The sequence below is a fragment of the Acanthopagrus latus genome, chromosome 8 (genome assembly GCF_904848185.1).
Source record: "Acanthopagrus latus isolate v.2019 chromosome 8, fAcaLat1.1, whole genome shotgun sequence".
NCBI lineage: Eukaryota > Metazoa > Chordata > Actinopteri > Spariformes > Sparidae > Acanthopagrus > Acanthopagrus latus.
The window spans coordinates 7085842-7100040 of record NC_051046.1 but is presented as its reverse complement, the minus strand read 5'-3'; the positions used below and the strand labels follow the sequence as shown (position 1 = coordinate 7100040).

At 39.8% G+C, this 14199-nt stretch overlaps 1 protein-coding gene across 2 annotated transcripts in view; it reads right to left on the bottom strand.

Annotated features, from left to right (window-relative positions):
• The window catches only part of shank3a (SH3 and multiple ankyrin repeat domains 3a), a 170446-nt gene that overhangs the window by 72263 nt on the left and 83984 nt on the right, over positions 1 to 14199 (bottom strand). For both annotated transcript variants that reach the window (XR_005076449.1, XM_037107024.1), the window contains exons 9-12: positions 11110 to 11226; positions 1851 to 1928; positions 1457 to 1523; positions 249 to 478 (exon numbers count right to left, since the gene is read on the bottom strand). Coding sequence is in view for 1 of the 2 variants with exons in the window: in XM_037107024.1 (XP_036962919.1) it covers positions 249 to 478; positions 1457 to 1523; positions 1851 to 1928; positions 11110 to 11226 (492 nt within the window). In the remaining variant the exon portion in view is untranslated. The remainder of the gene's footprint in view (positions 1 to 248; positions 479 to 1456; positions 1524 to 1850; positions 1929 to 11109; positions 11227 to 14199) is intronic.

Genomic DNA, 14199 nt, shown 5'->3' with positions numbered 1-14199 from the left:
AAGAGACAGGTATCATATGCACATGTAAAACATTGTACATTTTCTGTGTCAGGACTGCAGGATACGGTGATAATTGAAAATCATTAAAGATTAGAGGGAATGATCATTTTTGTGTAACATACAACCAAAAGTACAAAGAGACTGTAAGGTCAAATTGTGTTGCTTTGTCTACTCTCAACTTCATGCTAAAATGTGCACACATCAATCAAAAATTCAGACACCCGACAGCCTCACTTGCTTCATCTTACCTCTCCAAGGCTGCTGTGCTGCTGCCCAAGAGCTGGCAGACTGCGCAGTGAGGGGACAGGGGAATGACCCTGACGGCCACGGATTTCTCTGGGGGCCTGACTGTGGATGTGATCGTGGTCCCCATTCAGGTTGTTGTCACTAGCAGAGCGGAGCAAGGAACGTGGTGAGGGCAGGGGGCCAGGCATTGCACGTCGACGGTTGGTGTAGGAGGGGGTCTCCCTGAAAGGCACTGAGAGGACGAAGAGACAAATTCAGGATATGAAGAAACTGCAGCCGGTAGAATAAACAGAATGCGTTGACGTGGAAATAACTGCAGCTCTACACATCCCAAGGTCACTCACATGCGCCTAAGGCTTGTTACTAAGGGCATGAATCTCCATTTAATATAACTATGATGAGATATGAGGTCATTTATTATATCTACTGTATTTCTGCACCTCCATGTATCAGTGAATGTATGTTTTTTTTAACTCTGTGATGTTTTGTCATCTCATGTAGGATGTGCAAGACGTTCAACATGACACAAAGGTAAGAAATAAACTAAAAACTATAAAATATACTCAATCATTTATACAAGGATCAAATGACAGAGTGGATCTGGTGCTGACGGGGCTGCGGTAAAGCAAAGATTACTGAAACATAATTGTGTCTCATTAATCTTGTTATTATTTTAATATTGATCACTGAATTTTAGTGTAACCTTGGAACCAGATATTCTCATCATGACAAATTCCATCTTGCTGAAATGATTCACAATGTGTGTTTGATTTCTATTGCATAAGGACAGAGTAGGAAACTTACTATCAGAGTGAATTGACCATTAATTCCAAACATTACATGTGATATTTATCGTGCACTTTTTAGTGTTAAAAGGGATCAGATATTGTGGGCTGTGGCAGTGGGCTGTTACATTTTGTGCACACTAGATGGCAGAGTTTTCCTGTATGTTCATGGCACAGAAACTACAGTATGTTCAACTCAGCAGGGACCCAATAAGCAAGTGAAACCTTCTCCACATCCCTTACATTTCCATCTCCTTTCCTTCATTTCCTCACACCTCTCTATATAACCTGTAATCACTTTCCTTGAGATTCTCTACTATCAACGCTCAGCCATCCTTCAGTCTGATGTCTCCTGGACACTACATTAACATTTAAATCACGCACTGAAGGAGCTTGGTCACATACTGCCACGACTGACGACTTACCAACATCTGATGCTTTGTGGACCTTTATGATTTCAGCCAGATCAAAGTTTCCTGCTATAATAGCCACCTGGAGGTGTGGAAAAGAGAGGAGGACATAGATGGGAAAACACATAAGGTGCAAATTTGATTCTATGCAAACAGAACAAAAAAAAAAAGAAAAAAAAAAGATATAAATATTTTTTTTCATCACGCTTTCTTCTAATTAAATTTTCACACAGTTAGTCCTGCAGGGTCGGGGCTGTTAAACTGCACCACAAGTTTTAAATGGTAATCAACACATTCAACGTGGCTGTGTTTTGTAAGACAAACTACTCAATCCATTTAGCTCTGACACATTAAGAAAGTATAATAACACACACAGAAACATGCAGTGGTTCTTGGATAGCACACGTACCTGAAAGGCGGTCTGGCTGTTGTAGTTCTTTATCTCTTTATTTGCCCCTCGGAACAAGAGAACTCTCGCACAGCTATCCTGAAAGACAACAGAGACACATATGTATTTGGCTGTGGGTACCATTTTCAAGTTTGTAATTGGTCTCTCAATTAGAGGTGGATGGTATACAAGTAAGTACAGTGCCATGAAATGTATTTTGGCCTTACTGTTTGCAGCAGTATAGACAGGATTTTAAATGTCACATGAAGTACCCCTGAAGTGTCAAATCAACTCATTGTGTGTTAATTATTGCAATATTGCTAACGCGCCAAAAGAGGGAAACATCTGCAGATATTTACCTATTTCACAGAAAAAAATCAATGTGTACTCATTAAAAAGGTTAAACAAACTTCTACAGAGACAGGACTTAATAATTATTAAGTTGGTAGCAAAACAAAACATTGTGCTGTTGGTTCAGGGTGTCACGATTTCTATTCGAGGTTAATCAACTCACTGGAACTCTTACTGTTCAGGGGTGTTGGCTTTATTTTCTAACTAAGAGATCCTTTACTAAGACAGGCGACTCTGGACAGACTTGGAAAACCAAACTTTCTAACCAGCTGTATGTCAACATTTTGCTGTTTTTTTGTTGAATCCCCAGAGGTTGGTCTTTTCTGTTGAATTCCGGACCCTTCATTTTTGTGAATGTAATTTGAACTTGTCTAACCCTGACCTGCAAATACACACCAATATAAAGTCAATCTGTTGTTGTAAAATACTGATGTGTTTATCTTCTGAAAAATCCAGAATTGGTCTATGTGTCTATGAACTCACTCTGACGATGGCACAGCTTCAGTTTGGGGATCAAATTGGTAAAATCGAATGGAATCTTGATCTTGAAATCAAAGTCAAATTGAATCTTGGATTTGGAGAATTGTGACACCCTAACAACTGCAATTTTTGGTTTTAAAAAAAGCAGTTTACCGAGTGAAATAAATTATTACTGGGTTGTGCAGTGCGACAATCGTTGCCAGCAGCATTACAAGCAACATCTTTGATCACCTCCAAAAGAAACATCGCTGTAAGTACGAGGACTGTTTGAGGATGACTCAGACAGAGGTAGCTTGGGGTAGAGTGAACAAATGCGACCCTTGAGAAAAGCCTTGTGCTGTACATGTGGCTATCCCCACAACCTACCTCACATAAGAGTATGAAGGTTCGGGCAGAATATGGAGGTGAGTTAATTAATATTTCATGCTGAAGTAATGAGAGGCTATCAAAACATGGACACATTGCTTTATTTAACAGTTAGTACTAGAAGTGATTGCTGGCTATGTTTGCACAGCTTTAATTAGAGTCTAAATACCTCTGCTTCCTTTCTCTTACATGATACTATCCAGTGAGTGCCAACACTGCTTTCTTTATTCTCTCTCTCGTTTTCTCCCTTTCACACACATGCACTCATACAAATACATATGCTTCTTGAAGCCACGTGCAGAGTTTAAGACCTTCAACATCTCTGAGTTGCTTGTTGCTCACAACCCTGACACAAACGATAACAAGATAATTCCAGTTTGACAAAAATCCAAGACTGTGTGAGAGGTGCAAATGTGATGCATTCTCTCCCAGACAGTATGTGGGTATCTAACAAAGTAGCAGGTCAAACAGCACAGAATGAATATACTTGAATGGTTGAAAAAGGCAATGTAAATTATCTTTTAATTTACAAGTACATTCATAACACCATACATAAAGTGAGCCCAGTACATGTTTACCTACAGAGCAACAAACTGAGATGACTGATATAAGGTATTATCAATAATAATATGAATAATAGTTAATGCTACAATCCAACAGACACTGAATCTAGTATAAATAAAGATATGATTGCCATTCCAACTGTTATAGAAAAAGGCTTTGAGGCATGGATGAAAACGATGTATGCAAAGCATGTAATATCAGTCTGCAGACATTTCACCCAAACACAGCTACCCTTAAGTCACAAAGCAGCTGTTTGCAGCGCTGTGAGAAATGGAGCGAGCAGAAGACACAGACACAAAAACACACACATCTTCAACTCTGCAGAAATAAGCTCCGATGGCTGACAGTCATCGACTTCTGAGCCCTGTACAATTGTAGCATCGTGATTAAAAAGCCCCCACCCCACCAGAGAGCACAAAAAAGTAGTGTGTCAACTAATAGTTTCTGTGAGGCAAGATTTTGTGACATGTGGGAGAGAACGTGAAGAGAAATCTGCTGCTGCTCACTGCACTAATGCAATGTCTTCATCTCCTATTTAATATTTTTCTTATTAAACCAGCTCAGTTAGTCAAACCCAAGACACTTGGTTACAATCATGGGAGTTTCTTTTCTGCAGGCTGTTATTAATGTGTTTCTCTCATCTTTGTGCTTTCTTAGCTTAGCTTCCTCTCTACAGCTAGCAAGCAACTTCGTTTCAAGCTTCTGAGCCTGAACACAGATAAGTTACGGTAATGTGTTGCAGAGACGAAGACACTTGTATTCCCGGCACTTCAGAGCGTCAGTGGGAAACAATAGTGACTACAGCGGTATGCTAATGATCAATTCCTGCCTTATGGTAACTGTGAGGGTACACACTGCCTTCATATCAGAAAGAGTTCCTCAACAATGACGCCATCATCCATCAAAATTTTTCACTATGGACACTGTCATTTGGCAGTTCGGGTGACATTGCCCAGCCCTACATCCAACATGTTGAAACTCAGTCACGCAACCACTTTAACTCTTAATCCAATTATGAGGGTAAAAATATACGCCGAAATACACATAACATTTTAGCTCATACCATCCAGGCACTCTTTCTATTGCTAAACATCTCTTGGTTACAGTAAATAAAAAGAAAGCACGGGAAAAAAAGGGATGGACAGTCCTTACAAGAAGATGCAAACATGCCCTATACAAGCCAAGGGTTGGTATGAAAGTGTACAAGTGAGTTTAATAAGACAGTGGTTCAGGCATTCAACGTAAAGCATGACAGCAAAGCGTCATCTGAATATAAAAATGCAGTCTGAAGTTAGCTCTCTAGGTGGAACACATTACAAGAAGCACAAACAGACACTCTCGTCAGTTCACAACCATACATTCTCTCTCTTTGTGTGTCAGATGACTGCCATATTTTTGTGTGAGTGTGTGTGTGTGTGTGTGTGTGTAAATTAGCACAGGCCCCTCTGGCTAAACACAGTCCAATTGTAGATTGACAGACATGGTTTTGTGTCTATGTGCTGGCTGGCTGAGGGTCGATATGTAATTTAACATGGCATAGAATTAACTGGAGTATCAGCATGATGACTCTGGTGACTGTCACTGCTGAGTTGCTCATCCTGGGACATGCACGCACAGATAATTTGAACATGTAAGAATCATAATAATAATGTGACTTTACTCAACAAGCCCGTCGTGTTTTATATCAGTGAGAAAACTGCATGAAGCTACCACTGAAGCACCCTCTTCTGGTTAAACACATTGGTAGATGGTAGCTATGTGGGTGCTGTGCCTGACTCTGCCCTGAACTGAGCGGGGATCATAGTGTCAACTGGTACTGACCTACATGAATGACCCTGCATTAATGAATCTGCAAAGTCCATGTAAACACATGCAGTGAATACATGGGGGTATTTGTAAATGGAGCAGGTGTTATGAATAATGCATGGTATCTCTAGCTGCTGATAGTCTATAGAAGTGCTACGGGTCTAAAATATCTAAAACCTGTACAGATAAATGCCAGAGGCTGTTAGCTTAGCTAATTGCTAACCACGCATACATTGTGCAACTGCATGCACAATGGACACACACACTTTATCTCTCTTCAGCGTAAAGAGACACATTGATCACCATTTTTTAAATCTTTTTTTTTTTTTTTTTAAATTGAGGAGCTTAGTGTTAATGTTTTATTCAGATAAATCTTCATGCGCAAATATGTATTTGTATTTCTAAACTCTGGTGACATCATTGGTATTTTTTTCCAAAGATTTGAAGAAAGATGTGTTGAATGAGGAAGTTTAGAAGAAAGGTATCATTAAGAATGTGTCAAGGTTGAAGAGAAACATTATGTAGAAGAATGAAATAATTAAGAGAGATACAAATTCATACTGAAGTAAAGCACTCCAGCTGAAGAAATCTTAGTTCATGTTCAAGTTCATGTCTATTTATGGGCCACGTGCGTCACAGTCTATCCTGTTATTTTAGCACACAACATTAGAAGTGTTTTGTAACTTTCTGTAAAGCCATGGGTCGATCAATAATCAATACAATTTTTTTTCCCCATTCAGACCTATAGCTCTACACCATGCTATGGAGATAAAAGAACCGTTGGTAGTAAATGTCATACTGTATCACTGTTTAGCACATGACACATTTAGCGTTGTTGTTGTTTATTTATTTATTTATTCATTTAAATCCTTTTTATTTTATTTTATTTTATTTATCTATTTATTTATTTTTTCTTTCACTGTTTTAATCTCTCATATTTTACTCTTTAGTCCCTTGTGCTTTTAGCCGATATACTTTTATGTTTTAGTCCCTCGTGTTTTCAGCTTCTATGCTTTTTGCTTTATTTTACTGTTTTAAGTCTGTCAGTTTTTAATCTCCAGTGTTTCCTCATGGGGGCCTGCTGGGCCGCGGGGGGTGCTGTCCCATGGACGGCTCTGGCCCCATGGACGGCTCTGCACCTTGGTGTGGGGCCTCCTGTCTGCCCGGGTTGGGGTGGTCTCTGTGGTGGTGCTCCCTGAGGCCTTGGCCCGACATCTCTCCCGGTGTGGCTGGCTCCTGAACGGTAGCTTCCTCCATGCACCAGGTCTTGCTGTCCAGCCATGTCTCTTTAGTGACAGCTACTGTATGGGTGTGTATGAGTGTGTGTGTGTCTGCGTGCATATGTGTGAGTGTGTGTATGAGTGTGTATGTCTCTGTCCATGTCTGAAGGGGTGGGAGGGTTTGGATTCTTTTAACTATCTTCTCCTAATTTTATTTTGCTGTTTCTATTTTTCTGCTGTTGTTTGTTTATTTCTGTGAGGCACTTTGAGGTACTTTTTTCTGTATGAAAAGCGCCATATAAATAAAGATTGATTTGATTTGATTTTGATTTGCTGGATGTTTGTAACAAAAAGCCCATGGCTGCCTCTTCAAAGCCTCCAGACAACGTATCTATGACATATTAAATGGATTTCTTATAATTTCGTTAACATTAAAATTAGTTTATATCTCTCAATATGTTTGTCTTGTTTATACTGGGGATGAGAGAGGCACATTACATTATTCGCTATCAGACAAAAAATATGTCTTCCACAAGCAGCCAAAAACTGTGTATTTACCTGTTAACTGAGATGTGTTGAATCTGGTTTTAGCTTAGTTGGTTTGAAATGTTAAACATTACATAAACCCTGGTTAAGGTAAATGAATATGATCAATCTTGCAGGCCTCTCGGTCCCTCTTCAAGGCACCACAGATTGCTCTGAAACCCACTTGGGGGAACCACTGATCTAATGGTTACACATCTGGCATATATCTCCATTTACATGCATGTAGCAAGACACAAACCCTGTTTTTGTCAATGTTAAAGCAAGTTACCCTCTTAAATAAACAAGTTAATGAAAATTTTAGCACCTCACCAGCTGAACTCCTGATTTTGTGCCCTTTAGAGACATTCTACACTCTTTTGCAGACACAGCATCATAGCATAAACAGACATGCGCACACACACACACACACACACACACACGGAGGCCAATTACAGTTTGGGCCATCTGTCTTATTCTACTCTCCAAGGCCTTCTATAGGAATTCATTAAGAAAACTATTCCAGTAGTCTTCACCATGGTTTGCTTGATGTGAGTACATTAGCTTCATAGGAATACACAGTGAGCTAAGTCGAATACGTTACAGTAACAGCGCGGGTCAGTCAAGCGTAAAGACTGTGACAGATGGTTCCTCTCCACAGCCATGTTTATACATCTGACGATGCCTTCTCTCATTAGAATTGAGGGAGCAGATCTGGCATCTTACACTAAATGTAGAGCTTGTTTTTGCATTCAGTTATGGCTAAAATGATTGAATGATTTACTTAATGATTACTGAAATAATTCAAATAAGAGCTGAATTCTCATTATTGTGCAGAGCAACAGTATACAAATATTGTAGAAATGCAGTCATACTCTTCCTTCCTCGATGCAGCTTATCATAGAGTTGTCCCAAGATGTCATTGATCTGACTGGTTCTGGCGGTTCTGTGTGTGTCTTGTGCCACCTCTCTTTAATTTCACTCATTAGTGTTGTCCCCATTTGCCATTACCTACTGTGTCCATTCTCAGTCATTCTTTAAACCACCTCCCATGGGTTCTGTCTGCCAGGTAAAAGCCTTCATTCACTGCTGTTCATCACATCTGAAAGCTGAAGGCCCGATAGGTAAATGTTAATGGCTAGGCAGACCTCAGAAATAGGATTTTCAGACCATTGATCAATCTTATTCTATTGCATATTATGCTATCTTGTCACTTATCCACTCTTCTACCTTCATTCATCTGTCCCTCGCTAACAAAGTCTCTTTTTTTCTCTACATATGGATATATTGATCTCTTCCACTGGACTACCAGTTCCATGGTCAATTCCACCTAGCCATTTGTTTTTGTAATGGTACATAATCATCAGAGCCAAGCCTGTTTAGAGCCCACCGGATCCCTGCTAAGAGATACTGGGATCAATCAGCTCGGTGTGGTGTTCGGCCTCCACTGGCAGGATTAACGGCCGTCCTCACCACCACACAAAAGCTGGTCCGTTACCAGACTGTGGAGTTATAAGAAGTCGTACAAGTAACTATAAATCAAACTATTCATCAATTCTTTCTTTGATTGTATCAACACTTGCTTCACACACACACACACACACACACACACACACACACACACACACACACACACACACACACACACACACACACACACACATTCTCCACTGAGAAGTGGAACATCTAATGACTTCAGTCACATGGATTTGTTACCAACAGCTTTTTATTAAGTTTTAATGCTGTGCTTACCAAACCCAAGCTGACAGACACACACACACACGTACACAAACATACCTACACACAAACGTACACACTTGCTCTCCTGAGACTATGGTGTTCCAGTCCAGTAGAAGCAGGTCATTCCTCATGACTGGAATTAGCCGAGAAGTACACAGTTATAATTACAACTTACAATCACACACACATACACATTTTTTCACTTCTGTATGGGCGAGAGAGAGAGAGAGAGAGAGAGAGAGAGAGAGAGAGCGAGAGAGCGAGAGAGAGAGAGAGAGCGAGAGAGAGAGAGAGAGAGCGAGGGAGAGAGAGCGAGGGAGAGAGAGAGAGAGAGAGAGAGCGAGGGAGAGAGAGAGAGAGAGAGAGAGAGAGAGCGAGGGAGAGAGAGAGAGAGAGCGAGAGAGAGAGAGAGAGGGGAGCAAAGTGCTCATATAATGTTCATGAACTGAGCACTACTCGCTATTTCCCAATGAGCAGAAAATCCCTCTTCCACAGCTCCCAGTAACAAGATTCTCGTCGAGCAGCCTTTAACCAAACAGGACAACACAGTACATGGGCATACTGTTCCAAACAACACTCTTCGTTTTCCCAGGAGTATTTTAGTGTTCACTGCCCTCATCTCCCGATGTCATCTTGTTTCTCTCCTGATACAGAACACATTCATTCATATTTTAAAATAAACACTCTGCATATTTCTTCTTTATTTTCAGGCACTGAAAAATTCCTCTCTCTCTGAGAGATAGAAAATAAGAGTATGAGGCTGGGTATGTTCTACATTTTTGTTATTGCCAACTAAAATAACAATAACTAAATAATTATGCATTCATACTGTAAACCGGTATTGCCTGCATAACCAAAACATGATATAGCGTACTCCTCTGTAGCATAGACATTTACTGTAAACCAAAAACAATTAAAACCACATCAGTGTTGCACTGGGTTACTGTCATACCACAGACACTAAAGTTGAATTTATGTACACATATACAACAACATTCTGCTCGGGCCAAGGGCTACTTAGCTGACAGAGAGACACAGCGGTGATTAATACAACATATATTGTATTAACTTACATGTGCCATTAATATGTCAAATCAATGTCTGTGTGCATTTTCAGACAGATGTATATCATATTACATCATATTATATACTGCAGTAACTCTAAGGCCACCCTAGCAGTTGTTGAAGACCCATGCACTAAGGCATCAAATATGTGTTTACTCTTGTCTGAGTAACATGTAAACTAATCATTAACCATTTTACAAATGAAGCTTAGCGTTACTTCAATCAGGAAGACTAGCTCTCTCAATTCTCTCTCTTACTCGCTCTTCCCACTTCTTAATCAACTAACTATCAGTATTTACTCCTTCAGCTAAACCAAACACATTTTCCCAAGATTAAATCAAACAATCATGCCGTTGCTGTAAAACTTTAAATCCGCTCTCCTCTCCCATCCTCCACCCCATCCACCCCCAGTTCATCAGCGCCCAGGTTAAGCTCAGCAGCTCATCACATCCAGATCTTCAGCAATCATCTTCATCCCATCACCACCACCACAAGCATCTACAATGAACATGATCACCAAAGACTCATATTTTTCACAAGACAATAAAAATACAATTATTAAATAAAAATAATGATTGAACTGCGCACAGTTCCAGTCAGGTACTTATCTTCTCCAAGGTTTGTTCAACTGTAACAAAGACTGTTCGCTGCTTGTGTATTAATGTGCAATAAATAACCTTTATGGGGGAATATTTCTGATCTCTGAGCTAAAATAACGGCAAAGGACACCTCTGCTTCAGACTCAGGTTGACAGAATACTGCATGTGCACGTGAGCACATGAGAGGTGAAGCGCGGCACGAATGCTATCCTGCAAGTCAGAGGGCCCTATACAATAACAAGACTCTGCATTGCATAAGTGTCAGTGAGCAAGACACTAAAGCTCTATCATGAGCTCAATACTGCAGTAAATCGATTGCTCCTGCCGCTTGAAGGACAAACAAACAGACAAAAGCTTACGCACCTACATTCTCACATAATGCCTAAACATAAATGCTACAGTTCACAACAACCACAACAACCCACACGTTAAAACAGAACATTAACGCTGAACAATTCGTCTGGAAAACTTCAATGCAAATGGTTGTGAATATTTACTGTAAGCAATCGTGTGTCATTCTTCATACAAGCCTAAAATCCAGGAATACATATTTGATGTAACTGGTACCTGGTTGTAGAGAGCACACACATGCAGGGCTGTGTTTCCAGATGCATTCTGGGCGCTCATGTCAGCTCCATAAAACAGTAGGTGCTCCAGGTGTTGCACATGTCCATAGCGGCATGCCTGAAAAGAGAGATTCACACATTTAATTTATTTTGTTATTCTTTTTGAATAAACCCTCTTTGACTTACTACGTCATATTTGTTGCACTAGAGAAGAACAGGAAATAATGTATATCATAGCTTCCAAACTTTATTTTAACTGGAGACAGAGTCAGTGGCATATTGTGTTTTTGTGAACTGACCAAGCCCACTAAAGTTAGAAAATGGTTGCTTCACAGTCAAGACTTCAGCTGTGGTCCCCCTCTGTCTCTGCATGTTTTGCTACATCTGTTATTTTTCTATGTAACTTGCCTCTTTCCATAGAGGTATAGCTTGAGTATGCACAAACACAAAAGGCAACCCGAATCCTTTTTTATTTTTTATTTATTTATTTATTTTTTTACTGAAACAGGTAAACCTCCGAAATGTTAAAAACATTGAATCCTTTCTTGCTTTTCCTTGGGCTAATTCTCCTCACTAATGTTCTTAAAAGTCTCTAAAAGCTGGAGAAAACCTTGTTTTGAATCACCTGAGGCTAATTGTGAATCCAGGTATGAGTTAAGACAAGAGTGATGCCTTTTTACAACTTCTGTGTTTCACGGATAACTCACATAACTGTAAGCAATAAACTTTTCAGCTGATCTCTATCTCTCCTCTCTTTTATCCCTCCTACTCTGTGGTTTTGTCCTGTGTCATTGACAAAGAAGCACATCGACGCTCCCCAGCAATTGTTTCCTCGCTCTTGTGTTCTGTCTCGCTAAGGGTGTTTGACAGCAGTGAGACAGTGCACAAATGATGCTGGGATTGTTTTTGGTTATCAGACCTTCAGCAGCGCAGCCTATTGTACATGGAATATGTATACCACTAGAATACTAATGCTGGAGGGGACAGAGAGAAAAGAGAGAGACGAGACGAAAAAGGTGGTGAAAGAAATGAAATGGGGAGAAAATATGGAGAACTGAGAGACTACTAGACTTAATGCAGAGTACCTTGAATTTGAAAGAAACATGATCTGATTCAGTGTTGAAATATCACTCCTTCCACTAGAACCCCTTACTGTACTGCACACTGAGAGGGTGCACATGTAAGAACAAGCTCTCATAGTTTACTATCTCTGAGTGTATGTCTTCATTCATGCTCCCCACAGTCATACATGAGCATGCTTTAGTGAAAGCTGAAAGGATATGGTGTGTGGTAGAATACAAGAATATCTGTATGAACAATAACCTTAAATTTCTTTATTCCTAGTGGAATTCACTGAACACTCTTACGTAAATAAACATAAATCTCTAACTTCAGATTTAAGATTGCTACCTGTACAGGACGGGAACTTGCCTAACTTTACTAAAACTGGCATTTAAGGCTGTTTCTCCTCTGTGTATGGGGAAGTTTCATTCACAAAAATGATATACAGGAGAAGAAAGAAGAATTTCACCTTGTCACCTGCGGTCAGACATCCGCATTTATCTTTGTGACCATATTGTCAAAGATAAATAGGGAATTAAGATGGTGAAAAAATGTATTTCTAAAGCAAAGCAGTCTATGACTAATAGAGCAGGTGGTCAAGGGGAGGTCAGTCACAGAGTAATCCTAACCTCTTTAGACAGTAGACAGAATATATTACTGTTGCTGATAGAGGTGTGACAAGATCTCGTGCCTCAACATTAAAACGCTGAGGTGAAAAGCTGGCACTTATAATTTGTGTGGCAGCATTTTGAGCACATGGTGGAAACAGTAAATGCCGACAAAGGGAACTACATCAAGTCACTAAATTTACTTTTTTCCCCTCTGTGAAGACAGACAGATTCTGTGTTCATGACTCGTACAAAGAGTCCAGACCTCTCACGAGTTTGGTCATGCCTTTGAGAAAATCTGTAATAAAAATGGTTCATGCCACAAATTCTCTTAAATCTCTCCACAGAATCTCCATAGAATCTCCTAAATTTCTCCATAAGTGATGCATCCCAATTTGGACTGGGAAGATTCTCCGTCAATTCAGGAGCAAACCATAATTGGGAGATTGGAGCCTACAATGAGTGTTGATTTTTCCATCTCAGCTGGCCAATAAAGTTGTAAAGTTAGATCACTACCTCGTCTCACGTTTTTAATTGTGGGTGGACATTAGGCAAACGTTACTGTAATGTGCCTCTATGTGAATTTCAACTGAGCTTGCATTTTAAGTGAAACACAATGCATAGGTTACTGTAGTTCACCAGTAACTGACAGGTTTAATTTAAACTTCTGGATACATTTATATCTTATCCCAGATTACAACATTCAACTGATCGTCTCCCAGGAAGAAACAACTTCTTGTGAACTTTCATCCTGCTTATAATTACTTCACAGTAACAAATAATAACAAAACCTTGAGATGAACTGCACAGGGCTGATAATACAGCGTAACTATGAAAGAGAGAATAACAGATGAAATTTGAACTTGGTGGGAACAAGTGAGTAATGACTGTCTGGTGCAGTAGACAGCCACATATTTACATGGGGCCTCTATTGCACCTTAATTTGCAAGGTTTTCCAGCTCCTCAGTTCTGTAAAGTTTTCATATTTACAATGATAAAAATGTTTCCATTCAACATTCCTCAACACTTATTTATATTCAGTATCAGCAACAGTAGTCAGCAGTGTGTTTGCTTCCATTTACAGTACAAGGGCCTTCAGACCTCCAGTGTATTTCTGCCACTGCTGGGACATAAGCTTAAAAGCCCTGACACAAACAAAAACTGCATGTGGGCACTAGCCTCCATTATGTTTACAGAGTAGGACATGCCTTCAAGCTGTTTGTGTATAAAATGCACATAAAACGTTCTTTGTGACTATTCAAACTGCCATGTACTGTAATGGATTACAAACAGCTGCCGCAACAGTAAAAGGAGAAACTTTGTGGGTATCAATGAAAAACTGTGTCAGTAGTAATTTTCCAACCCTGAGCAGCCCTTTTTCTGTTTGGGAGTGCAATTAAAAGTGCAGACTGATTGTTAAA